The 27,045-nt window shown below is 36.6% G+C and overlaps 1 protein-coding gene across 4 annotated transcripts in view; it reads left to right on the top strand.

The window, feature by feature from the left end:
* CLOCK (clock circadian regulator) overlaps nucleotides 1-26,332 on the top strand; it is a 118,087-nt gene extending 91,755 nt beyond the window's left edge. For all 4 annotated transcript variants that reach the window (XM_054566753.1, XM_054566752.1, XM_054566754.1 and 1 more), the window contains 8 exons: nucleotides 1,150-1,291; nucleotides 3,035-3,135; nucleotides 3,650-3,739; nucleotides 6,894-7,046; nucleotides 11,032-11,241; nucleotides 11,955-12,160; nucleotides 15,875-16,166; nucleotides 22,209-26,332. In XM_054566753.1, the coding sequence (XP_054422728.1) occupies nucleotides 1,150-1,291; nucleotides 3,035-3,135; nucleotides 3,650-3,739; nucleotides 6,894-7,046; nucleotides 11,032-11,241; nucleotides 11,955-12,160; nucleotides 15,875-16,166; nucleotides 22,209-22,388 (1,374 nt within the window). In that variant the 3' untranslated portion in view covers nucleotides 22,389-26,332. The remainder of the gene's footprint in view (nucleotides 1-1,149; nucleotides 1,292-3,034; nucleotides 3,136-3,649; nucleotides 3,740-6,893; nucleotides 7,047-11,031; nucleotides 11,242-11,954; nucleotides 12,161-15,874; nucleotides 16,167-22,208) is intronic.
* Nucleotides 26,333-27,045: the final 713 nt, after the last annotated feature.

Here is a 27,045-nt window from a genome sequence, read left to right as displayed (position 1 = left end):
TCACCACTAGTCTACTTTCTGACTCTATTAATTTGACACCTATAAGTACTGCATACAATTGGAATCATATAGTAATTTTCCTCTTATGACTTACTTATTTGACGTGGCATAATGTCCTCAAGGTTTATCCACGTTGTAGCATGTGACAGAATTTTCTGAATAATATTTCACTATGTGTATATTCCAAATTTTTGTTATCTACTCATCTGTCATTGGATAGGGTTGCATATATCTTTTAGCTATTGTGAATAATGCTGCTATGAACATGGGTGTACAGATATATGTTTGGGCCTGTGCTTTCAGTTTTTTGAGCTTGTACCTAGAAATGGAATTGTTGGTTTATGTGCTAATTCTGTGTTTAATTTTTAAGCAGCCATCATGCTGTTTTTCATAGTAGCTGCATTAGTTTACATTTCCATCAGCAGTGCACAACGTCGATTTCTTCATATTCCCACCAACACTGGTTATTTTCTGTGTTGTTTTTTTTTTCTATAATAGCCTTTCTGATGGATGCGTAGTATGTCATTGTGGTTTTGAACTGTATTTCCCTAATGATTATTGATATTGAGCATCTATTGATGTGTGTATTGGCCATATGTGTACCTTCTTTGGAGAAATGTCTGCAAGACCATTGCTGGTTTTTTAACTAGATTGTTCAGGGCGTTTTTTTGCTCTTGAATTGTAGGAGTCCTTTATATGTTCTGGGTACTACTTTCTTCTTGGACATATGACTTGCAAATGTTTTATCTCATTCCATGGATTGCCTTTCCCCTCTGGTATACTGTCCTCTGATGCACTTTTATTGCTTGTATATTTAAAGTCATATCCAAGAAATCATTGCCCAATCCAATGTCATAAAGCTTTTCTCCTTCTAAGAGCTAAAAGTTTTATAGTTTTTAGCTCTAAATGTTTTAGGTCTTTGATCCATTTTGAGCTAGTTTTTGTATGTGGTATATAGGAGTCCACCTTCATTCTTTTTTTCATGTGTTGTTTCTGTAAATAGAGAATGAAGCCAATACCTTCTGGCTATAAAAATAAATTTTCATTTCTTTACCTAATATATACATAGATATCATTTTCTTGTTATGGGTAAAAACTGATTTTGGTAAGAGGAGTTCTAGTAAACAATATTTTACTCTTCCTCCTTAGAGCCAAGATTCTGGGTCTGATAATCGTATAAACACAGTCAGTCTCAAGGAAGCATTGGAAAGGTTCGATCACAGCCCAACCCCTTCTGCTTCCTCCCGGAGTTCAAGAAAATCATCTCACACTGCAATCTCAGACCCTTCCTGTGAGTACTCTGGCCTGACAGCAGACTTCCTTTAAAGAGAATGTTTCTAAATTGTGTTACTGTTATCAGCATTTTTAATTAAATGCTACTTTAAAGTAAGTTTTGCATTTCTGAAATATATTCAGCTTTCCAGTAAGAGGCGCATTGCTCACACTTAACAAAGAATTAAGTTTATGAAGTAGCTTATAAAGTATATAGGTAATATGTTGGTATTGTTGTTTTTAATCATCCGTCAGAAAGAAAGCAGAACTGTTTATTTCTTTTAGTTATTTTACTAGTAGAGCCAGTAAGTATTCTGTTTGTTTTTGAAAGTTTTTTAAAAGAGCCTTGGCTTTATAAAGACTTCTGTAACTGTCATTAATTAAGTAATTTTTTTAAGAATAACTTTTATTTCTCAGAACATCAAAATTATATATATTAGTAAGGAGGAAATAGTTTGAAATGAACTACTCAGCATTATGGGTAGAGCATTAGAGATTAAACATAGAATTTCTGAAATCTTAGGGAAAAAATTTTCTCATACTATAGCTGTTTTCTTTTTTAACAAATATTTTATTTTATTGTGGTAAGAACATTTAAAATGAGATCTGCCCTCTTAATTTAAGTGTACAATACATTATTGACTACAGGTATGATGATGTACTGCAGATCTCTACAGCTTATTCATTGTGCTTCACTGTAACTTTTATCCATTGACTAGAAACTCTCCACTTCTCTCTGCGCAGCTGTTGGCAATCCTCATTCTGTTTGATTCAACAAATTTGACTATTTTAAATACCTCAGATAATGTAGTCATATACTCCTTGTGTTTGTGTCAGTGGCTGATTTCACTTAGCCTAATGTCCTCAAGGTTCATCCAGTTGTTGCATACTGTAGAATTTCCTTCTTTTTAAAGATTAAAAAGATCAGTATTCCATTGTTTGTATATGCAGGGTATTTTTATATTATTATTAATTGTATTATTTTCCATATGAACAAATCCAAACCTTCTTTTGCTCACCACTGTATATATCACATTTGGTTTATTCATTCATCTGTCATTGGACATTTAACTTGTTACAGCATCTTGGCTATTGTGAATAGTGCTTCAGAGGACGCAGGAGTGCTCATATCTCTTCGAGATCCTGATTTCAGTTCTTTTGGATAAATATTCAGAAGTGGGATTACTGGATCACATGTATTAGCTTTGTTTTTAATTTTTGCAAAACCTCCATGCTATTTTCCACAGTGGTGGCACCGTTTTGTATCCCTACTAACAGTGTGCAAGAGTTCCAGTTCCTTCACATTCTTGCAAACATTTGATGTCTTTTGTTTTTTTTGATAACAGGTGTCCAGGCAGGTGTGAGGTGATATCTTAATGTGGTTTTGATTTGCATTTCCCTGAGGATTTGTGATGTTGAGCATTTTTTCATATATCAGTTGGTTGGTTGTATGTCATTAGACAAGTGTCTATTCAAATTCTTTAGCCGTTTTTCAGCTGAATTGCTAGGTTTTCTTTTTTTTTCTATTGAACTGTAATCATTATAATAGTTGAAGTTTTTCTATTTTAGATCTTTCTTTGTCCTTAAAAAAGAAGTAATTAAAATAAACTCTTACTGTTGTACACTTCATTTTTATTAATTCAGTGTAGAGAAAGGACTCAGACCTTATTTATATTTGCCGAAATGCATTTTAAGATTCATTTTTAAAAAACTACATTTTATAAAATACTAATACTGTTCTGTTTTTGTTGACTAATCTCAGCAACACCAACAAAGATCCCAACAGATACTAGCACTCCTCCCAGACAGCATTTACCAGCTCATGACAAGATGGCACAAAGGAGGTCATCGTTCAGTAGTCAGGTAAACTCTTTAGTATCCTTCTGAATAAAGATTTATTAAAAAGGAAAAAAATAATTTAAATCTTTAGAAATTTATTGATTCATTATCCCTTTCTATAAAATGAAAGTAGTTGTTGGTGTATGACACTCAAGCTCTTACTTTTTTTCATAAAGTAGTTGTCAAATATATCAGTCCTATAATTATTTTTCGTAAAATGTTAGTTTTTGTTTTTAAGTTAAAGGAGCTGATAATTTAGATCTGTCTATTCTATATCTGAGTTTAAATATCAAATGATTTTCAGTTAAGTCCAGTCAGCTTTTATTGAGAGCCCATGCAAGGCAATGTGACAGATGCCTTGGAAGATAAAAACGTAAATAGGGAACATTGTAGATGGGGAGACATTCCTGTACTGAGCTTAAAAAGTGTGAGGCAAATTATAATTCAGTTATAAACGTGCCATGGTGATATTTCTGGTGGAAGTACTCATGTATGGGAATGATCATCACTCCAGTATTGTTTTTCATTTTGCTTCTAGTCAATAAATTCCCAGTCTCTTGGTCAATCATTAACACAGCCAGTGATGTCTCAAGCCACAAATTTACCAGTTCCACAAGGCATGTCCCAGGTATTTTTGTTTGTTTGTTTCAGTCGAGTATTTTGAAATGATAAATTGTTTTTAAGCAAATACAGATTTTAAGAAGAATACTCTTACAGATGGAGTAAATCTCACCTGTGGGCATTTAGAATATCTGGGGATATTTTTGATTGTCATTATCTCGGAGGTACCACTTGCCCTTAGTTTAGTAGGCAAGCACCAGGGATGCTGATTGTCTTTCAGGATGCATGGCAGTTTTGTACAACAGAGAATTATCCTGCTTAACATGCTGTAGCACCTCTATTGAGAAACACTATAGACTGAAAGATACAAAAGATGAAGTAGAGCTGTTCATTTTGTTTTTTCTACGTATATTGAAGACTCAAGTAATTTTATTCATGTATTTATTCATTTGTTTATATGTAGAACATTTATTGAGTTCCTTTTATGTATCAGATATTGCAGGTGCTGACAGTACAAAATCTATATCAATACTAAAAGACTTTATTACAGTGACAGAGAGCTACCTAGTCTTAAGCTTAAGGTATAGAGACTGATGGGTGTGCACATTAGTCAGACACTTAATGCCGCCTGAGGAAGTGAAGGAAAAATTCCTGGAAGAATTTTTGCTTGAGTCCTGAAGGATGCCTAAATATAGAAATTAGCAAGACAAAGGAGAATTACTGCAAAAGTGACATGAAGTTACTTTTGATTATAAGTTTCCAACTTGTTATTTATGACTGTGCACTCATTCAGTGCCTCAAACACATTAAAAATACTACTGAGGCCCTGACTGGTGTGGCTCAGTGGGTTGGGCATCGCCTGCAAAGCAAAAGTTCACCAGTTACACTCCTGGTCAGGGTACGTGCCTGGGTTCCGAGCCAGGTCCCCAGGTAGGGGCATGCAAGAGACAATCAATTGATGTTTCTCTCCCTCTGTTTCTTCCTTTCTTTACCTCTCTCTAAAAATAAATAAATAAATTCTTTAAAAAATGCTGAGTAGTAGTAAAAATAATCCAAAATTTTCTTACTGTTTTGTTTGGCATTAAATATACCTTGACTTAAAAGTATCTAAATTTTAAATAACAATAGTTAACAATAGGTCAAAACAATATTTTTCTAAAAATACCTTTGTCTTATATGATTATTTAAATTATAGAAATGACACTTGTACAAATATTTTGACAATGCAGTAAATTTCCTAAACATCATAAGTTTGACTCTCAGCAATGTATGATCATGTAAGGTGTTTATAATAGCACTGTATTAGTAAATAGTATGTGCAGTTGTAGCAGATTTTATCATCATTGAGTCCTCAAATGCTTTTTGTTCTGAAGGTTAATAGAATCTTTATGTAAAAACTTAGACATACTTTTAATATTATTAGTTCATTAATCTCAAGATACTAAATAAACATTTAGTATTTTTAAAGGATATTTTTGTAAAATAAAGAATACCTGTTATTTGAAAAATGCTACATATTCAAATATCATTTTTGTTTGATGATGAAGACAAACACTCTGCCTCTTAGTTCTGTGGTTTTATTTATTCTGCTTTCTGTTTGTTTCTGTTTTCTTATTTGTACTTACTAGAAGTTTTTTCTTTAGTGGTGGCAGTGTAATTATTAAAGTATAAATAACTTAGGATAAAATATATTTGTATGACATATAACATTTCAAATAATATTTAAAAATGAATGAGCAAGTTGAGGTACTAAACTTGTAATATTTTCTTATACCTAATGTAATCTCATATATGATATATCTGGTTACTATCAACTTCAAAAGCCAAGAGTTGAATACTTTGAAAAATAATATTCAGTATCCTCAGTACAATCTTTTGTAGAAGAAGTAGAGTAAAAGCTTTTGGGAGGCATTCCTCACTTCTAGCTGCAGTTCATTCTAGAAGACTGTTTTAAGACTAAGACAGATTTCCAATAAAGTGAAATTCTTCCTACTCTTATACTGTATCCTGTGCTGAATATTCATAGAAAAAAATTAAAAGAGTGTAATGAAAATAAGTATAGACTTAAGTGGTGAATCCCCAAATGTGACTAAATTCCAAGCAATAGCAAATAGAAGCTGCTTATGACTCAGGTGAAACGTAGAAAAATAAGTAAATTGAAAGCTCTGTTAATAGAATAACTTTTTTCCACTCACATATGTTATTTATTTATAATTGCTTAGTCTTCAAAAGCTTATGTATTGCACTTACCTGAGAACAGTTTTAGTTGAAAATATGAGAAAAATATTGTGGTTGGTTATCTGTCAGATTTTTGTAAGTTTCTAATGATGTGCACAAAGAGGACATTCTAAGGATGTCAGAATTTGATATGAATAACTCTTTAAGTTCAGGCTACTTTTAAATTAGGGTTAAAGGGTAGAAATGAAGTTAAGTAACATGTTCTGGCAAGTGATAGAGCCACTATATGAGCTCAGGTCTTTTAATGCCACTGTGTACTTTTTAATCAGTCAAGATGTAATCATAAGTAAGAAATTTGAAGAGGGGTTATATAAAAATTTGTTAACTGGTAACAGAGATTAACTACTAAATTCTAAAGGCTGCAGGGAAAACAGGTATAGAAAGCAGCTCTAAGCATAGTGAAAGGGACCCAAGGAAGGAACAACTTGGGAGATTCCCCCAAACCCCTGAAATTTCTCTTCTAGGCCAGGATGAGATTCAGGTCACTGGGGGAGATGTGGCTGTAATAACTGGATGGTAGAGAAGTTCACTGAGGTGCCGCAGGCTAGACTGGAGAGCAGGAAACCACCTCCTGGGGTGCCAGTGAAATTTGCTGGCGAGTTGACCACTTGGATCCTAGTGAGACTTGCTGGGGAATCATCTGCTGGGGTGCTGATGAAACTCTCTAAGAAGCTACTCACTGGCAGAAGAACAAGAAGGAAAAGCACTGGTACCAGAAAGATAAGCATCTCTTTTTGTAGTATCCCTCCTGCAGAGTCAACTGGCGTGACTAAGTTTGTGCCTGCTGGCAAAGGAGAAATATTTGTAGACTCCAGCTCCAATATGACAAAGCTGAGCAACGATAGGTGAATTAGCAGAGAGATAATACATTGGTAACTGGCATAACATTCTTAGCTCATGATGTACTGCTTTTCACATTGCACGATTAAGAGGAATATGTGATTCTAAAATATCTTACACTTTTTCCATATATGGTACTTCAGTTTCAGTTTTCAGCACAATTAGGAGCCATGCAACATCTGAAAGACCAGTTGGAGCAACGCACACGAATGATAGAGGCAAATATTCACCGACAGCAAGAAGAACTAAGGAAAATTCAAGAACAACTTCAGATGGTCCATGGTCAAGGGCTGCAGGTAAGGTATTATTATACTTAATTTAAACAAAGCATACCATTTACATTTTAAGTTCTTAGGGAATTGACTGTTCTTAGTTCAAAGTAACACATAAGACAGGCTTCTGGTCAAGATGGAGGAATAGGTAAATGATGTATTTGCCTCATCCCAAGATCACATCAGTAGTACAACTCAGCTACAAAATAACCAACGTTGAAAACCATCTGAGATCTAGCTGAACAGAAGTCCTATGATTAAGGTGGTAAAGTTGAAGCCACGCTGAGACTGGCAGGAGGGGCAGAGATGCGAAAGGGGCTGGTCCCACACCACGTGTGATGGTTGAGAATGTACAGGGATATCTCAGCTGCAGAGGTCCCCCCTGAGGAGCAAGGGGTCCCAGCCCCATCAGACCCCCTAACCCAGGGTTTCACTGTCAGGAATGGAAGTCCCCCATAACTTCAGGCTGTGAAAACCAGTGGAGATTGTGGCTGAGAGGGCTTCTCGAGTCCCAGGCCTTTCTCTCTAATGGGGCCTACACATAAACTTACTAGTCTCACTTTCTCTGAACTTCAGCACTGGGGCAGCAGCTTGAAAAGTGCCAGAGACATACAGGGAGGAACTGAAATGTCTGGCTTCAGGGCGAGGGCTGGAATGACAGCTTTTTCACAGGCAGAAGTACTGGCAGAAGCCATTATTCTTTTGCTGAGTTATCCATCTACAGGCACAGGCAGGTATCATATCTTGAGCCTCCATCAACCTGGCCTATCACTGTTCTCCACTACTGCCCCCTCCCCATGATTCTGAGAGTCAGCCCCTCCCAGGCTGTTTCCAATGGTTTTTCTGTGTAAATGACATGTCTTGATTCATGCTGCAAACTTTCCTAAAATCTCGGTTCACAAATCCCAAACAAGCAGCATCTAGCCTTGGCATGCCCCACTCCTGCTAAGCAGCCCCAAGTGGCATCTGGCATCAGTTATCAGCTTAGCCTCTCTTAGGCACCTCCAAGCTCAGCACAAGTGGCAGCATCTGAAGATCACTTTGTAGCCCTTATCCAAAGTGACCCTAGGCAGGGCATAGACAGTGGCTAACCTTGGTCTGCACCTTTGAAGAGGCCCCAGAATCAACACATCTGGTGGTTAGCTTCAGACTCCCCCAGAGCACCACCCAACCAATTATACAAATGATATTCAAAGGCAGGCTTGGCAGGTACCAGAGCCCTGCTAAAGCGTATCTTGCTCTACAGTGTCATCCCCTGCACAACAGCTCCTCCACTGTAGTCATGGCCAGTCCTCAGTCAGCCTGAGAGTCAATCCCTCCCATTGACATGCCAACAGAAAACAAGACTCAACTACAACAGAGGGACACACGCAACCCACACATGGGACACACCTGAAGCACCTGGTTCAGGGGGCCAGGGAGGCCATGCCACTGGGCCCCACAGGATACCTGCTGCATAAGCCCACTCTACTAAAACCAGAATATGTAGCAGCTCTACCTGATACATAGAAATAAACACAAGGAGGCAGCCAAAAGATGTCCCAAATGAAAGAACAGAAAAAACTAGAAAAAAAGAGCTAAACAAAATGGAGACAATCTACTAGCTGCAGTGTTAGAAACACTGGTTCTAAGAATGCTTGATGTTCTCAGAGAGAACTTCAACGGACTGAAAATACAAAAATAAAAATAGAAAACGTAAGAACCAATTGGAAATGAAGAATGCAGTGACTGAAATGAATACATTAGAGGGAATCAACAGTAGATTACATGAATCAGAGGATCAAATCAATAATTTGGAAGATAGGTAACAGAAAATACCCAATCAGAACAGCAAAAAGAAAAAAGAAATAAAGAAAATGAGGATAGATTAAGGGGCCTCTGGGACAATACTAAGTGTACCAACATTCACATAATAGGGATAACAGAAGAAGAGAGAGAACAAGGAATTGAAAACCAATTTGAAGAAGTAATGACAGAAAACTTTCCTAGTTTATTGAAGGAAATAGACATACAAGCCCAGGAAGTGCAGAGAATCTGAAACATTGAAAGAGGGTCGCACCAAGACACATGGTAATTAAAATGCCAAAGTTTAAAGAGAATCTTAAAAGCCTGAAGAGGAAGGAAGTTACCTACCAAGGAGCTCCCATGAGAGTCAGATGATTTCTCAGCAGAAACTTTGCAGGTCAGAAGGGATTGGCATGGCATTCATTACACATTCAAACTGATGAAAAGCAAGGACCTGCACCAAGATTACTCTGCCCAGCAAAGTGATCATTTAGAGTCGAAGGACATATAAAAAGCTTCCCAGATGAGAGAGAGCTAAAGGAGTCTATGTAAAACATAAAACCAGTATTATAAGAAATGTTAAATGGACTCCTTTGAGAGGAAGGAAATGAAGATAAAAAAATATGAATAATAAAATGACCATAACTACATATCTATCAATAATTACTTTAAATATAATGGATTAAATACTCCGACTAAAAGACATAGGGTGTCTGAGTAAGATAAGAAAACAAGATCCTTACATATGCTGTCTACAGAAGACCCACTTCAGGTCAAAAGATACAGACTGAAAGTAAAGGAATGGGAAAAGATATTTATGAAAATGGAAATGGAAAAAAGCTGGGATAGCAATTCTTATACCAGATAAAATGGACTTTAAAACAAAGACTATAACAAGAGACAAAGAAGAACCAACCAATTCCATTTCTGGGTATTTATCTGAGGAACCCCAAAACTCTAATTCAAAAAGAGATGCATCATATGTTCACTGCAGCATTGTTTACAGTAACCAATATTTGGAAGTAACCTAAGTGTTCATCAAAAGGTAAATGGCTGAAGAAGAAATAGTGCATATATATAATAGAATATGACTCAGTCATAAAAAAAGAATGAAAACTTGTCATCTGCAAAAATGTGGATGAACTTAGAGGGTATAGGATGTTGTGCTCAGTGAAATAAGTCAGAAAAACAAATACCATATGATTTTACTTATATGTGGAGTCTAAAAAACAAACAAAACAGAAACAAACATAGATACAGAGAACATCTTGGTGGTTGCCAGATGGGAGGGGTATTGAGAGGATGGGTGAAAAAGGTGAAGGTATTAAGAAGTACAAATTGGTAGTTAAGTAGTCATAGGGATGTAAAGTTTAGCATAGGGAATATAGTCAATTATATTGTAATAAGTGTATGATTTCATATGGGTTGTATGTAGATTTATTGGGGTGATCGCTTTGTGTGTTATATAAATGTCTAATCACTATGTTGTATACTGGGAACTAATATGATATTGTATGTCAACTGTAATTGAAAATTATTTTTCAAATATGACATGCAAGAGTTACATTTCATCAGTTTATTAGTTAAATAAATACTCATTGGTTGCCTACTTAGTATGATTGCATTTATAGTCCCTAAAGATAATCCATTACATCTACCATTGTCTCTCCAGATTAAAGCCATCTTTTAACAGTTCAATTCTTAATAAACTTTAATTCATAATATAAAAGTGATATTTTGCATGAACTTTTAGGTACATGCTGGTACATTATTTATTATCTTTATTTTTTTTTTTTTACATTACCTTGGTACAGAATTTATAATAATCATTAATCATTATTTTAATTAAATACCAGTAGGCATAATTTCATAGTCTTATTTGGTCAACCACTCTAAATTATGTCTGTCTGAAACTAGAACTTTGGTATAGGGAAACTTTTAAGTGAAAACTACTTTGATCTAATGCTGTAAGTTATAAATAAGTGACACAGAGCTCCCAGTCCAACAATTGGAAACATGATATGGTTAGAATGACTGGAGGAACAATTACGAAGTATGTTTTATTCAGTGATTATTTATTGCTTATTGTTCTTTCAAAATGTCTTAGTTTTGCTACTTTTTAAACGTAAATTTGTAGCTTGTTTTTGCTTTCTTTTTTTTTTTAATTCTCATTTTTTGTTTTTAATCTGCAAGGCTCATTTTAATGTAATCTTTATTTTTAAAGATGTTTTTACAACAATCAACCCCCGGGTTGAATTTTGGTTCTGTTCAACTTTCTTCTGGAAATTCATCTAACATCCAGCAACTCGCACCTATAAATATGCAAAGCCAGGTTGTTCAGACGAACCAAATTCAAAGTGGAATGAATACTGGACACATTGGCACAACTCAGCACATGATACCACAGCAGACTATGCAAAGTGCATCAAGTCAGGTAATGTTACCGACTACAACGGGCTGTGGAGTGTTCAGTGACTGAAATGTGTATTATAGCTGAAACAAAAGTAAAGCTCTATCTTGAACAATACCAAATATAAAAATTAATAGTAATAATTAGTATGGTACTGTAATCATTATTAAAATATTTTGTGCAAAAGTGTTAGTTGTGAAACTGTTGAATGTTAAATACTTTCATTATTTTGACATGTAAAAAATTTTGCAATTTTTAGAAAAACGAACATACAGACTAGTTCTATAGGTTAAAAAGGTTTAACTTGCAAAAGAGGCTGATCAGGAAGCATGTTACCATAAGTGAAGAATATGTTGTCGGAGCAGTGATGGTTTAATTAATACTTCAGGAAATTTTGGTAATTGGTATGTATATGTGACTATAAATCGCAGGGCTTCAAGTGAAATATATAAAAATGACTAATGGTCACTCAGTTTGGCATTTGATAGAAATTCTTTATGTTTATTTTATCTTATCCCTGTTAAGATCTTGCTCCTTTTCTAAAATCATTTACCTTCCAGCAAGATATTGAAGACTAATTAATTTTTAATTACTAGAAGTCATTTTCTCCATGAATAATAATAGGTCCTGCCCTTTTTTTTTCCTGCCATGTCAACTCTCGTTAGAATGATGTAGAAGCATATTTCCTGATGTAAGTTTTTTCAGTTAATCTGTGATTAAAATCTCCTCTTTTCCAGCAGAGTCAACAAAATGTACTGAGTGGACACAGTCAACAAACATCTCTTCCTAGTCAGACACAGAGCACTCTTACAGCCCCACTGTATAACACTATGGTGATTTCTCAGCCAGCAGCCGGAAACATGGTCCAGATTCCATCGAGTATGCCACAAAACAGTACCCAGAGTGCTGCAGTAACTACATTCACTCAGGACAGACAGATAAGGTAGTTATCATATTTCATTAGTCATTCCGAAGGTATGAATTGATTAAAGAAAATAATAATTTATTTTTTAAAAACATTAGTTTGTTACTCCAGCCAGTATTCTTGATTTGAAATAAAGGAGAATGTATTCATTGTTTAAGGACTTTATAATAAAAAGATAGCTACAAATTTTGTTTCCTTCCTCAAAATGTGCTACCGAATGTTGTAGAATCCAAATTCTACAGTGCACTTATACAAATTTTATGACAGACTTTATATCACTGGGAAATCTTTTATCATTTTAATACAAATACTGGTGGGTTTTCATATACTAACAATGATTAGTCTGTACACTACCATAGTTGATACATATTATGGAATAAAAGTAGCGTGCCTTTCTTGAGTGTGTTTAGTATTATACAAAGCGACCAAAACATATCTCATTTAATTCCTTTAAAAAAAAAAAAAAAAGTGTTAGGGTCTTTTATTTCCCAGAAAAGAAAAAAGTAAGTTTTTAGTAATTTGGCCAAGGACTTACAGCTACCTAAGGGAGTGAAGGAAGGGTTCTGAATCCGAGCCTCACATCTGATTTCAAAGCTCAAACACTTAAACAGTACGAAACTTTCAAGGGTCATTCAGGAGTCATCTATGACTTACTTTAGTAGGAATAGCTGACTTAGAAACAAAGTTTTTGAAGAAATGCCATTTTCTTTATAATGGGAAGCTTTTAACTTTAGGATTTCTATAGTCTTAAAACTTCATCTTATATACATTTTAATTGTCAACTATTTTACTGCAATGCAAGTAGGCTGCTGCTTTTATAATACAGCTTTGCTGTTGTATTAGGTCATGTAATACATTACATTAAAACCCTATTAATAATTTCCAGAGAGTAAAGCTCCAGAAAGAACTCATTACCTCTTTTTTGGAACTCAGTTCCTTCAAGGTAAAAAGTCGAGCTTTTAGTTCTAACATTCTGAAAGGAAGTATTATGAATGTGCTGCATAGTAATGCAGAGGACTAGTTTTAAAGCCTGAGGAAAAACCCATTAATCTAGAATGCTGATGTGCATTTTGGAAGACATGACTTATCAACTATTTGTAAACATCTGCTTTTGAGGGGAAAGAACTGATTTTAGCAAACATTTGTGCGCATTCTGAGATGAGAACGGCACGTACGTGTCCCAGGAGAGAGATCAAACTAGTAAAAGCCATAGAAAGGTACACAAATCAGTATTATTTGGTGTCATAAATACTTTGTAGTCTTGAGAAAGGAGGGAGTGAGCAGCTTTATGGGTTGGGGCAAGCAGATGAAAGAGAGGAGTGTGGCAGGAGAAAGTTTGATGGACGAAATACTTGCCCTGAGTCTTAAAGACCTTGGCTCTCGGGGTGTGTGTGTGGCAAGAAGTCTGGGGAGGGTATTTTAGGCAGAGGGGGCAATGTATACAAAGTCACAGAAATGAGAGTTAAGCCAAAGTAGGTTGAAGAGTGTCTTTTGGTTCCAGAGATGGATGAAGTATTCTCATCACATGTTAGCAGGAAGCAGTTGGCAGTTCAGATAATAACTTCTTTTATAATTACAGAAAAATTAGCGCACAGCACCTCTGTGACTAAACTGCTTTATAAATGTTACTATTTCTTTGGTTTTTTAATATATAAATTTAAAATTTTTATGTGTATTTTTTTTCCATTAAACAATGCACTTAGTCCTGAAGCATATAAAATCCATTATTTTATTTTCAAGTGTGGCATGGTTTCAAAATAGATTTTTTTCGTCTTGTGGAACATATAAAGTATGTGTCTGTGCTAAGTTTAATACCGTGTACTTTAAACAGTCTGTAGTTGCAGTTAGGTCATGCTACATCTACAGTAGAGTCATGTGCATCTTAGTTTTTCTCCCTGTAATAGCCTGTGTTGAACCTAACTTCATCTCACAGAAAAGGGAAATAGAAATATTCTTCCCTGAAGAGCCATCATTTTTTGTTTTTGTTCTTTCATTAAAGAAAATAGAAGAAGGAAAGTGAGGAGGGAGGGAATATTAGTGAATTCAAACACAGTAAGTACTATGCTGCGTTAATACACTTATCAATTAAGGGTACTTTTATGCACTGTTAGAATGCCATTTGGTTTTGAATTATAAGATACAACTTGCAATGTAAACATTTCCTATAAACCTAGAGTTAAAATTTCCTTGTGATAACTAAGTTAACTCATGATTAGGTAAGTGAACCCTGTGCCATGTATTTGACTCCAAGGACCTAGTAATTTTTAAAAAGAAAAAAGTTTTAGCAGGTTTAAGTTTTTTTATTGTGGTAAAGTATACATAACAAAATTTACTACATTAACCATTTTTTATATGTACAATTCATTGGCATGGCATACATTCACATCATTGTGACCATGACTGCCATCAATATCCAGAACTTTTTTCACCTTATCAAACAGAAACTGTGCCCATTGAACAATAATTCCTCATTCCCCCACCCCTCTAGCTCCTGGAAACTACCATTATACCTTCTAAGTGCATAAGTCTATGGTTTGAACTGCTCTAGATACCTCATATAAGTGAAATCATACAATATATGTCTCTGTGATTGGCTTATTTTACTTGGCATCATGCCCTCAAAGTTCATGTGTCAGAATTTCATTCCTTTTTAAGGTTAAATAATGTTCCATTGTATGTATATGCCACGTATTATTTATTCATCCTGTTGCTGGACACTTGGGTTACATCCATTGTTTGGGTATTGTGAATAATGCTTGAGTCCCTGCTTTCAGTTCTTTTGAGTATATACCCAGAAATGGAATTGTTGGGTCATATGGTGATTTTGTTTAGTTTTTTGAGGAACTGTCTGTCATAACTGTTTTCCACAGTAACTGCATTATTTAATATTTTTATATTCCCACCAGCAGTGCAGAAGGATTTCAGTTTCTCCATGTGCTCACCAACACTGGTTATTGTTATTTTTTTCTTTTTTTTTTTCTTTGGATGATAGCCACTCTGGTGGGTAGCTCTGATATTGTTTTTCATTGTGGTTTTGATTTGCATTTCCCTAATGGCTAGTGATGTTGAACATATCTTTGTGTGCTTATTGACTGTTTTTATATCTTCTTAGAAGAAATATCTGTTTGACCCATTTTTTAAATCTGATTATTTGTTGTTGAGTTGTATGATTACTTTATACATTCTAGTTATTAACCCCTTGTCAGATACATGATTTGCAAGTATTTCCTCCCATTCTGTGGGTTATTTTTCACTGTGTTGATAGTGTCCTTTGATGCATAAAAACTTTTCATTTTGATGTACAATTTATTTTTTATTTTGTTACCTGTGCTTTTAGTGTCATATTCAAGAAATTATTGCCCAATCCAGTGCATGAAACTTTTCCCGTATGTTTTATTTTAAGAGTTTTATAGTTTTACCTCTTAGGCTTACATGTTTATTCTATTTTGAGTTGATTTTTGTATATGGTGTAACGTAAGAGTCTAACTTCATTCTTTTGCAGTGGATATTCAAGAAAAGTTTGTATTTTTGTTTATGATCACTTCATTTTGCTATATACATATTTGTTTTACTGTATCTCAAAGGGAATCTTTAAAAACATGAAACAGAATTGGTACATACAGCTTTAAAAAAATTAAATTGGCAATTGTCATTGGGTATTTTCTTAGAGAAAATTTCAGCCACTGCCTTTTATAATGTGTATTTTATATTTCTGACTCCCTTCTCTTACAGATTTTCTCAAGGTCAGCAACTTGTGACCAAATTAGTAACTGCTCCTGTAGCTTGTGGAGCGGTCATGGTACCTAGCACTATGCTTATGGGTCAGGTGGTGACTGCCTACCCAACTTTTGCTGCACAACAGCAGCAGTCACAGACACTGTCAGTCACGCAACAGCAGCAGCAGCAGCAGCAGCAGCAGCAGCAGCAGCAGCAGCAACAGCAGAGTTCCCAGGAACAGCAGCTTACATCAGTTCAGCAACAGTCTCAGGCTCAGCTGACCCAACCACCGCAGCAATTTTTACAGGTAATTCTCCCCACAGGCAATCTGTCCAAACCCATTTACTTTTATACAGTGAACTTAAGCACTAAATGGACACTTTTGTAAATAATCTGAAAAATTCATAAGAGCTTATTGTACAAGTTAAATTTCTATAAAGAGAATGTTTGTCCCAGTTAGCTATATGTCCTTCCCTCTTTAGTCCTTCAAAGACTTTTAGTCCTGCCATGGACATAACCAGTGATCTAAACTGCTAGATAAAATAAGTGACTACTTCTTACCCATATCAAGGCACTTTAAAGATTTTATTTATTTTTTTATTTTTAGAGAGAAGGGAGGGGAGGGAGAAAGAGAGGGAGAGAAACATCAGTGTGCGAGAGAAACACCGGTTAGTTGCTCTTGGATAACCTGGCCCACAACCTAGGAATGTGCCCTGGCAGGGAATCGAACGGGCAACCTCCTAGTTTGCAGGCCAGCACTCAGTCAACTGCGCCACTCCAGCCATGGCATCAAGGCTCTTTAATAAAGGCCTTCCAGCTAGAGTTTTTGGAATTCATACAAAGGCAACTTTCTTTCTCCTCTTCCCCCCCCTGCCGTAGCAGCGCATCAAATTCTATTCTTTACAAGGCAGGGGTATCAAACAGGATTTTTAAAAAATTAGTATAGGCATTATCTTAAATTATTTTTTAAGATTAAATTTTATAATAATTTTTGGTTATAAGTTATTATTAGAAGAGAAATCCTGTGGATGTAGAATATATCATAGTTTAGAACTTGGACTTTCAAGTCAAGCTGCTCTGAGATTCAGTCCCTGATCCACCACATACTCTGTGACCTTTGGCAGGGTACTTAACTTGCTAAACTTCAGTTTCCTTATCTATAATATGGACATGCTAAGAGTTCATATCTCATGGGTAAAAAATGCATATAAACCACTGAACATATAGTATAAGGCATATAAACTGTTGCTTATGACCACAAATAGTAAACACATAAACCAAAATGCAGACCCAGATCTCATGTGAGTATATTAGGCAGGATCTATTTATCTAAAGGATACAGAAGTTACCTAGATAGTATCCTCACTGGGGGGTGCTCAGTAGCCAATTATGACATCTGTAAATCCAGCCTTTTTTTTTTTTCTGGCCTGGAGGAGCAACTTTCAATATAGGCTAGTCTAGATTTATGCTTGAGACCAGTCCGTGTAGGCCAGGCACATATCATCAATTTTAGAGTTATACAACATATGGTATAATTAGAAGACTTAGTATTATACTGTATAGTCAGGCATAAATGCAGTGTTAATTTATTACCCTTGGAGTTCTGATCCAAATGTAATTCCTAACCTTGTGATGTGGAAAACTAAAACAGGTTACTTGCCTAAATTTCTCTGTCAAGTCATACGTAGTCCCTTAGGCCTTAAGCCTGTAGTGCAGCCATTAATGACTGGCTTACCCAGGGTTATAAAGGAACTAATTATCAGAATTTATAACAAGTTATAAATGGTTATCTTAGGGAAATATGTCCAGTGAGAATTAAGTAAAAGCTTATAAAAGGAGAGGATTTGCTTTAAGATCTTAGTCTTCTATCAGAACGGATACCCTTATAAGAATGAACACTTTTCTTATCCCCACTTTTTTTTATATCCTCACCCAAGGACCTTTTTTTTTGCATTTCTTTTAGAGAGAGATAAAGGGGGCAGGGGGAGGAGAGAGAGAAATACTAGTTTGAAAGAGAAGCATTGATTGATTGCCTCCTTGCATGCACCTGTACTGGGGATCAAACTCCCAACCTGAAGTGTTCCCCACCTGGGAATTGAACCCATGAGCATTTTGTCTATGGGATGGCACGCCAACCAACTCAGTCACACTGTCCAGGTCTAATCCGCACTTCTAAAGATAGCTTTCCAGGACTTAAGGTCAGGATGGAGTAGTATCCCTCCTTGCACAACCATAGCAAAAATCACAGCTAAACTACAAGAAAACTAGGACTCAGAATCATCAGAAAATTGAGCTTGTATGGAAGTCTGACAACCAAGGAATTAAAGAAGTCACTTTCATCCATGCAGGTAGGAGGGGCAGTGACACGAAGATGCGGAGACATGGAGGAAGTGTCCTACACCCACAGGTGGTGGGTAAAAATCAGGAGGGATACCTCAGGAGTGAGGGATCCCAGACCCACACCATACTATCCAGCCCAGGGTTCCAGTGCCAGGAAAATAACTCCCCATAACTTCTGGCTGTAAAAACCAGTGGGGGTTGGGGCAGTAGAAGAAACTGCAGGATTCTCAGGCATCTCCTCTGAGTCAGGGCCCACAACAGACTTAGGACTTATAGAAACTCACACTCTCTGGGCTCCAGCACAAGGGCAGTGGCTGGAATGGCACCAGTAGCACACAGGGAGAAGCTGAAATGTCTGGCATCAGGGAGAATGCTGGGGGACAGCTTCCTCCTGGACAAAATTCCAGAGGCTAGGTAGTGGCCATTGTCCCTTTTCTAAGCCCTCCGCCACACAGAGACACAGAGTGCAACGCTTTATCTGAGATGCCATTATCCTGGTTTACACTGGTTCTTCTGCCCTGGCAATTACCTAAGGCTGTGCTCCATCCAACTTATGGGTGCACTTTTCTACATTAGGCCATGCTACTTAGACAGGGAGTCAAACCAGCTCTACCTAATACATAGAAACAAACACAGGGAGGCTGCCAAAATGAAGGGACAAAGAAATATGGCCCAAATGAAAGAACAGAACAAAATTCCAGAAAAAGAACTAAAGAAAATGGAGATAAGCAATCTATCAGATGCAGAGTTCAAAACACCGCTTATTAGGATATTCAGGGAATTCATTTGGTACTTCACCAGCATAAAAAAAAAAAAAGATCCAGGCAGAAATGAATGTTACATTAAATGAAAAGAAAATTTACAGGCAATCAACAGTTGAGTAGATGAAGCCCAGAATCAAATCAGCCATTTGAACATAAGAAAGAAAAATATGTTCAGTCATAACAGCAAGAAAAAAGAATCCAAAAAATTGAGGGTAGGGTAAGGAGCCTCTGGGACAACTTCAGATGTACCAACATTTGAATCATAGGGGTGCTGGAAGGAGAAGAGAAAGAGCAAGAGATTGACCGCTTACTTAAAAAAATAATGAAAGAAAACTTCTCTAATTTGGTAAAGGAAATACACATGTGAGGTCTGTGCAAAGGGTATCCAGCAATGTAATATGAAAAATAGAAACATTTATTGAAGAAGATACAAGAAACATTGCACATAGGACAATGACATCTCAGCCCCCTTCAAAGTAGTCACCTTAGAACCTCACAGTTCTAATCATCATCAGCTGCCCTGTCATATTTTCCTGAATCTCATTGACAGTCTGAAATCTTTCCCTTTGGAAGGTGATTTTAGTTTTGGGAAAAGCCAGAAGTCGCAGGGCACCAAATCAGGGCTGTAGGGGGGTTGAGTCACCTGGGTGATTTGATGTTTTGCCAAAAAACTGCATACCGTGTGATGCATGAGCAGTCGTGTTGTCATGATGAAACTGTCAATCACCAGCTGCCCAGAGCTGCACCTTCTGAATCATCTGAATACTTTCCATAGAGGAATGTTCAAGCTTAACGCAAAATTTGATGCAGGTTCGTTGCTCTACTCGCTCATTTTGAATGTGATGGCCACGCAGTACGCATCCTCACTCAATAGTGCTTACTTCCCCCACTGACTAGTACAGTAAAGTTGTTGTTCACACGTGTGCATTCCAGTCCATTCTCCTTGGCTGCCAGGTTACGTCGATGTTGCACAAATTGTTCTCATTATAGTAACGGTGGCTGGACTTTTTTTGGATAGACCTCATACAAGTCCAAGAAGCACAGAGAATCCCAAGCAAGATGGATGCAAAGAGGACCACACTGAGACACATCATAATTAAAATGTAAAGGTTAAAGATAAAGAGAGAATCTTAGAATCAGCAAGAGAAAAGCAGATAGTCACCTACAAAGGAGTTCCCGTAAGATTTTGAGGAGGTTTCTCAAAAGAAACTTTGCAGGCTAGAAGGGGCTGGCAAGAAGTATTCAAAGTGATGAAAAGCAAGGACCTACAACGTAGATTACTCTGTGCAGCAAAGCTATCATTTAGAATGGAAGGACAGATAAAGTGCTTCCCAGACAAGGTAAAGCTAAAAGGGTTCATCTGTTATATGAAATTCTTGAGATGTTGCTATTGTATGAAATGTCAAAGGGACTTAATTAAGAAAAAGAAGAGCAAAACTGTGAACATTGAAATGGCAATAAATTCACAACTATCAACAATTGAATCTAAAAACAAACTCAGCAAACAAGCAGAACAGAAACAGAACCATAGATATGGAGATCATTTGGAGGGTTATCAGTTGGGATGGGGAAGGAGGAGAATGGGGGAAAAGGTGCAAGGATTAAGAAAAACAAATTGGTAGGTACAGAATAGACAAGGATGTTAAGAACACTATAGGAAATGGAGAAGCCAAAGAAGTTACACAGACATGACCCATGGGCATGAACTAAGGCTGGGGTATTGCTGGAGGCAATGGGGGTGGGGAGGTACCCGGTGGAAGAGGGCAAAGGGGGAAAAATTGGGACAACTGTAATGGCATAATCAATAAAACGTATTTTAAAAATAAATAAAAACAGCATTCCAAAGACTTGGGATCACTAAAGTAATAATATAGGAAATACCCTTCAGCAACATACTCCTGTGTAGATAGTGAATATACAATTTGGTTTTTCTCATATATAATACCTAGTTCCAAAATGTACCTCTGTTGCAACCCTATAAGGCTTATGAATATCCTGAGTTTTTTATCTTACAAAAGCTTTTCCTAATGAAAAAGAGAGAAAGCAAATTGTCTAGATCCTTGGCAAACCTTAATGGTTCTTAGGTTCAAGGATTCAAGTGTGTATATGCATGTAGGTGTCCTACATATATTTGCAAAAATCACCCATTACAGTTTCTATTTTAAAATTTGGAGCACTGCATCAAGTTGTGTTGTCAGTAGAAAGGATGGGCTTGCATTGTAAATACTCACTTTCTATTGGCTAGTTTCCTTTGTATCTCTGAAATAGAAATTACGTGAAAGAAACAGATTGCTAGAGTTGAGACGTGCCCAAGGTCCCACAGCCAGTCGGTGATGGAGCAAAACTCAAATCCAGGGCTTTTGACTTCAGATTTTGTGCCCTTTTTTTTTGTTTTGTCTTACTATACCAGAATGCTGCTTATAGCATTCAAGTCTCTCAACTTTGTCCTCATTTTTGTAGTACTTTTAAGTAATGATGTTATTATCTTCATAGAAACCCAGTAGGGGAGGCACTGTGATTGTCCTTATTTTGTAAGTGAAGAAACTGAGGCCCCGAGAAGCAAATAGCTCGACTAAGTCATGCACGTTGTGACAGAGCAGCCAGAGGTTGAACCCAGAGTACCTCAGGGCCTATGCTGAACCACTGAACTACTCCTTTAACCAATGAATCTGGGCACAGGCATTATCTATTTGACCTTAGAATGTGTGTGTTTCATATGTTCTTAGCTATGCTTAAAATTTATTATCTGTTTAAAATTGTGATCTTTAGGACATATATAGAGAGAGAATATGTGTGGTTCATCTCAAGATATATATTGCTGTCTGTATTGTAAAACCTCCAGCTCAGTCCTTTAAAAAACGAAATTTTGTTCCTGTGCTGGGGTAGCTCCATTGGTTAGAGCATGATCTCGATACACCAAGGTTGCAGGTTTGGTCCCAGTCAGTGCACATACAAGAATCAACCAATGAATGCATAAATAAGTGGAACAACAAATTGATGTTTCTCTCCCCATTCCCCATCCAAAAAAAAAAACCCAACAACCCTACATTTTAAGAAATGAAATTTTGTCACATTTTCAAAAAGAGGGAATGTTTTATAAGTATTTCCCAGTGTTATTTTTAAATGAGAAAGCAAAAATTCTGTAGATGATTTTTGACCCAAGGGAGAGTGAAAAACTTGAATAAATCTTAACGTACACAGTATAATGGGGGTAAAGCAATGTTGCATAATCCATTTGTTTTTAGACTTCTAGGTTGCTCCATGGGAACCCATCGACTCAGCTTATCCTCTCTGCTGCGTTTCCACTACAACAGAGCACTTTCCCTCAGTCACATCACCAGCAACACCAGTCTCAGCAGCAACAGCAACTGAGTCGGCACAGGACTGACACTTTGACCGATCCTTCCAAGATGCAACCACAGTAGCACACGTCTCCTCTCTAACCTCAGGGGAGGAATGGGTTGGCCCATAATGAGTTGCTCAGAAGATCTGAGGATTAGGAGGAAAAGGTCTAGGAGTTTCATGAGATGCAGTATTGAGTGTTCTAATTCCTGGAATTAGTTAGCAGGGAAAATGCTGCCTAGTGGTACAGATGTACATTAAATACCAGCCATCAGGAAATGATCTTAGGGCCATAGCCAATTCTGACAGTGTTTTCATTGCCCAGATATTTTTTGATGGAAAAAGAGTATATTGCCAAATGTTAAGAAGCTCAGCTATGAAATATGACCTCTAGTGAATCAGAAAGGCACTAACAATGCTAGTAACTTGGAGAGGTTCTGTGCCTGTTTTCAGGGGTTTGTTTGCAATGATGCCATGAAGACAGTCCAGTAGACCCAGTAAGCCCTCTTTCCCAACCCCTCTCCCTTTTCAGATAATGATGAAATCATAATTTCACAATGTTGTGTAGGTTCAAATTCTCTATGTACAGATGCTGTAAAAATATGTATATGTCTGGATACAAGGAAAGAAAGCAAAACATTTTGTATGCTGCATGAAAGCATTATCTCCTCCTTAAAGGTATGAATACATTTCCTTAGATTCTAATGCCATGTGCAGACTAATACATCCTTTATTTTCCCTTTTGTTTACAACACAATAGTGTTCCATTCACTTTTCCGGGGCACAAGTCTTTTGTTCATACTCGGCTGTGATGTCACAGTTTGTTCAGAGAGGTATGATGTGCTGCTGGGAATGGATTTTTTTTTTTCAGGTAAATGATTGAAATAACAGGCTTTTCAAGTTACTCAGAAGTATCCCTCATTTCATTATTTTTCAATAATGTTTGAAGATAGGATTTGCACTGCTTTATTTTAGAAGGTTGGGAGTTTTGATCATATATTTTGATACAGTTCATAGTTGGAATAGTTGTATAAATGGTTTTCAACACCTGAAAGTAATTTCATGAATGTTTCAGTTACAGGAGTAAAAATTTGCACACAAAACATTTTAGGCACTTTTTAACATTCTCACTGGTGGGAATTTTAACTTTTAGGATTTGTTGGAATCTTTTTATTATCCTTCACAGTTTCAATGGTTCTTTTAGTCAGAAATGATTCAGGGTTATTTGAGGGGAAAAAAAAAACCCATAGTGCCTTGATTTTGATTCAGGTGATAACTCACCATGTTGAACTCACTGTCTAGTTTCAATAGCAATTTTGAAATCTTAGTACATTTTTAATAGCATGTGGGTGTCAGTGCCATTATTCTCCCAAGTTCCTATGAAGACCACTTTGAGTATCTAGGACTGGAGGAACAAATAAATTTAAAAATAAAAGATGACATCCTAACACCATCAGAATCATTAATGTGATCTTAAATTGTTTTCCTCAGCATTTTTTTAAAGCTAAGTAGCCACTGCTGAATTACCAGTAAATATTTGCCTAATATGATTTCTACAAAGAAAAAAGAAGTGTAGGAATTTGCTTTGCCTTCAGACAACACTAGAAGTAACTTAACTCACATGCTTTCTAAACATGAACTAAGATTTCATTTGGCAATTTCGTATTCCAAAGGTAATAAATTCCAACAGAAATTATATTAATAAAACATTTTATATATTTTATGGTACTAATAATAAAATTTACAACTATAGAGCAATGGAAAATATCTCCCTAGAATATCAAAAATTATTACTGAGGAAAGGGAAGACTGCAAGCTGTAAGACATCACGATTGAATTTAGAAGAAAACGTGTAACAGAATTGAGGCTATTAAACAAGAAAGGTTTTGAGCAGTGAAAATAACCTAATACAGACTTGCTAGATGAAGGAGTCAGAGGAACTCTTAAGTCCATTCCTAACACTTTTACGTCCTCAGCTTTGCAGTTACCCTTAAGGGATATATTGTCTTTCTGTAAAAACCACACCTGGCCACACTTAAATTAGAAAATGTTGAAAATGAAAACAACCAAAGAAAGTTGGTACCTACCCTTCTATTAAGAGAAGTGTCGCTAGATACCAATCAGTAGTTAACATATCAAGAGCTCCTCTTCTAGCTAAATGATCATCCAGAAGAGATTTCTGACTTTCTCATGAATGTTGAGGATAGTTGTCAGTGTGTGTCCTTGAGCATGCATACACATAGACAAAATTGATGTTGTAAAATATGGCAACAGTATTAATTTTCTTCCCTTTCAAATTGCCTTTGTTAACCATGTTATGCCATTCCATATATATCTGAGTTGTGCCTCATTCATTCATTGGTGATATCTAGTGACAGGGATTTATCTAATAAAAGAGACGAAGAATGATTAAGATTTATTCTCCAAGTACCATACTTAAAAGAAAGATGGTGGACCGTGAGTACTGTGTACTTAGATTAACAAAAGCCAAGCCTAAGACAAATTAGGCAAAATCTTGCATTTATAATTTCTACTGTTCCTCGCAGCTCACTTTTTTCTGCTTAGAATTGATTGCTAAATTTAAAGGAGCAGCTGCTTGCTTTTCCTTTGCTGTCAGCAGGCATTGGTGTGTTGGAAGAGCTAGTAAGTACCACCTGCCTCTTAGCTCCTTTTTTAACTTACTTCCTCTTGCTTCTCCTGAATTTGGATTGCAAAACTGTCCCTGCCCCCTCAGGGCCCCAAGAATGGAGACTTGACCATTCTGATGCAGATTCAGCAGTTGCCTGTTCTTCCTTCATTTCTGTATCCAAAGTTTTTAAAATCCTAAATCTAAGTTGTGAAAAAACACCAAGTAGGAAACACCTTTTAGCTACTTAAAAACTGTCTTTCCTCTCATAGTCATTTTTTAAAAACAAAACATTTTATTCTGGGTGGCACTTTTTGGTTAAGAAACTGTTGAAGATCAGGCCAAATGTTAGCTCTTGTGCAGCGGTTACCCTGTTTTGGACTGCTGTGGCACTGAGTCAGTATTGTTTTCACAACTGCAAGTAAGTACAGAAGGACCAATAGAGTTGCTGCTGGGAGTGGTGTCGCCCTGAGCCTAGACACTCACAAGTACTCTATTTTTTGAGTGAAAAATACTGACCGAAAAGCATATATGGAGGGTGGGGTTAGTTAAGTACTACAGTCTCCAAATTCTGTCTTAAATTGAGGGGGTAATTTGAATCCGATGCTCTACTTTGTCACTTAAATCTGGCCTAGGAAGATACTAGTAATAAAAGGATGCCTGTGACTTTGAGTGGTTATAGAATACTGAGTGCAGAATAGTGAAAATGGTCTTTTGGATTCTTCAGAAGTTCTTTATTTGTTGGTTGTTGCCTTAAAGCAGCCTGTCTGCAGTTGGGCACTGCAGCAGCGCAGCTCTGTGATGGGCGTCGGGCGCTGACGGGAGATGAGCCCTTGCTCAAGAAGCCTTCAATAGGGGTCCTACTGACAGGGGGAAGCTATTAACTGGATATTATTCAACGTGTTTGAAATGTTTCCACTACATTGAGGTAAAACTTTTTTAAAGTAGAATGCAAATGGCATTTTACTCTAGTATTATTCATTTATTTTTTTTTTTCTCTCATTCTTTGGTGATTGAAAGTTTGTATAAAACTCATTCAAGTCTACGACCTTTCCAATATCTGTGACCCTGTTCATAGTCCCTCGGGAGTCAGTGTTGGAAGGTATAAACACTGGATATAACTATTGCTGAGTGAGTCTACCCAGTTGTAAGTTGATTTGAATTTTTAGATGGTGGAAAAGAAACAGCACAAAGGCACTTGCCATTTTGATCGTGATTGGAGAGAGAGCTAGCCTTTAAGTCTGTATAGGTTGGGTGAGCATTATTCTAAAAGGAGCTTCTGAAGTAACTGCAAAGGAAAAGAGTCGACTATTTTTATAGCATATTTAATATATTTGTATATAACTATGAATACAGTAGGAACCACCCTCCACGTCTCCCACTTTTCTAATCCTCTCCTACCCCCCCTGCCCCCCCACCCCCCCGCCATAGCACTAGTATAGCCTCGTCCGCATGGGTAATGTGCCTATTGTCAGCCTACCAAAAGATAGTGCTGCTGCTTTCTGAGACAGGTGAGATGACCCAACTCTCATGCCTGGGGATCCTCTTATAGGAATAGCACACACTTACAACAACATACCACAGTCTAAAAGCATCATTTTGAAATATAACAAGCACTTTATTGCAATTATTCATTTTGATAAAGTTTGTCTTAGGCATTATCATTTCTAATGGATCCCCAAATCATCACTTAGGTGAAATTTTAAAATGACACATTTCTGAGAAATGTTTAGATCCAGTGAACCGTAGTAGGTTTATGGGAGTGATTTCAAGGTAGCCAAATGAACTTTGACTTTTGTTTTGAATGTGGTGGGAGTTGAGATTGTTGATGCTAGTCCATTTAGACACTATTGTAAACCTATCTTGCCTAATGTGTGGACACCAAAAGAGCCTGTTTATTTTCAGATGTGTAGGAAAATTTTATCAGTGTGAATAGATGTATAGAACCTAAAAGTGATTGTTAGTAATATTTTAGAATACAGTCATTTCAAGAATTATTCTGGGTGTTTTAAATGTGCTCTGAAATGTTGGCATGTCATTTCAGCGTTCCCATTTGAATTGCTCTTGTAATATTTTTGCACAAAAAGGACTAAGAAAAAGACTACTTTGGTTGA

The sequence above is a fragment of the Pteronotus mesoamericanus genome, unplaced genomic scaffold (assembly GCF_021234165.1).
Source record: "Pteronotus mesoamericanus isolate MK-2021 breed Mesoamerican mustached bat unplaced genomic scaffold, CSHL_Meso_final contig_180, whole genome shotgun sequence".
Taxonomy (NCBI): domain Eukaryota; kingdom Metazoa; phylum Chordata; class Mammalia; order Chiroptera; family Mormoopidae; genus Pteronotus; species Pteronotus mesoamericanus.
This window is presented reverse-complemented; position numbering and strand designations above follow the sequence as displayed.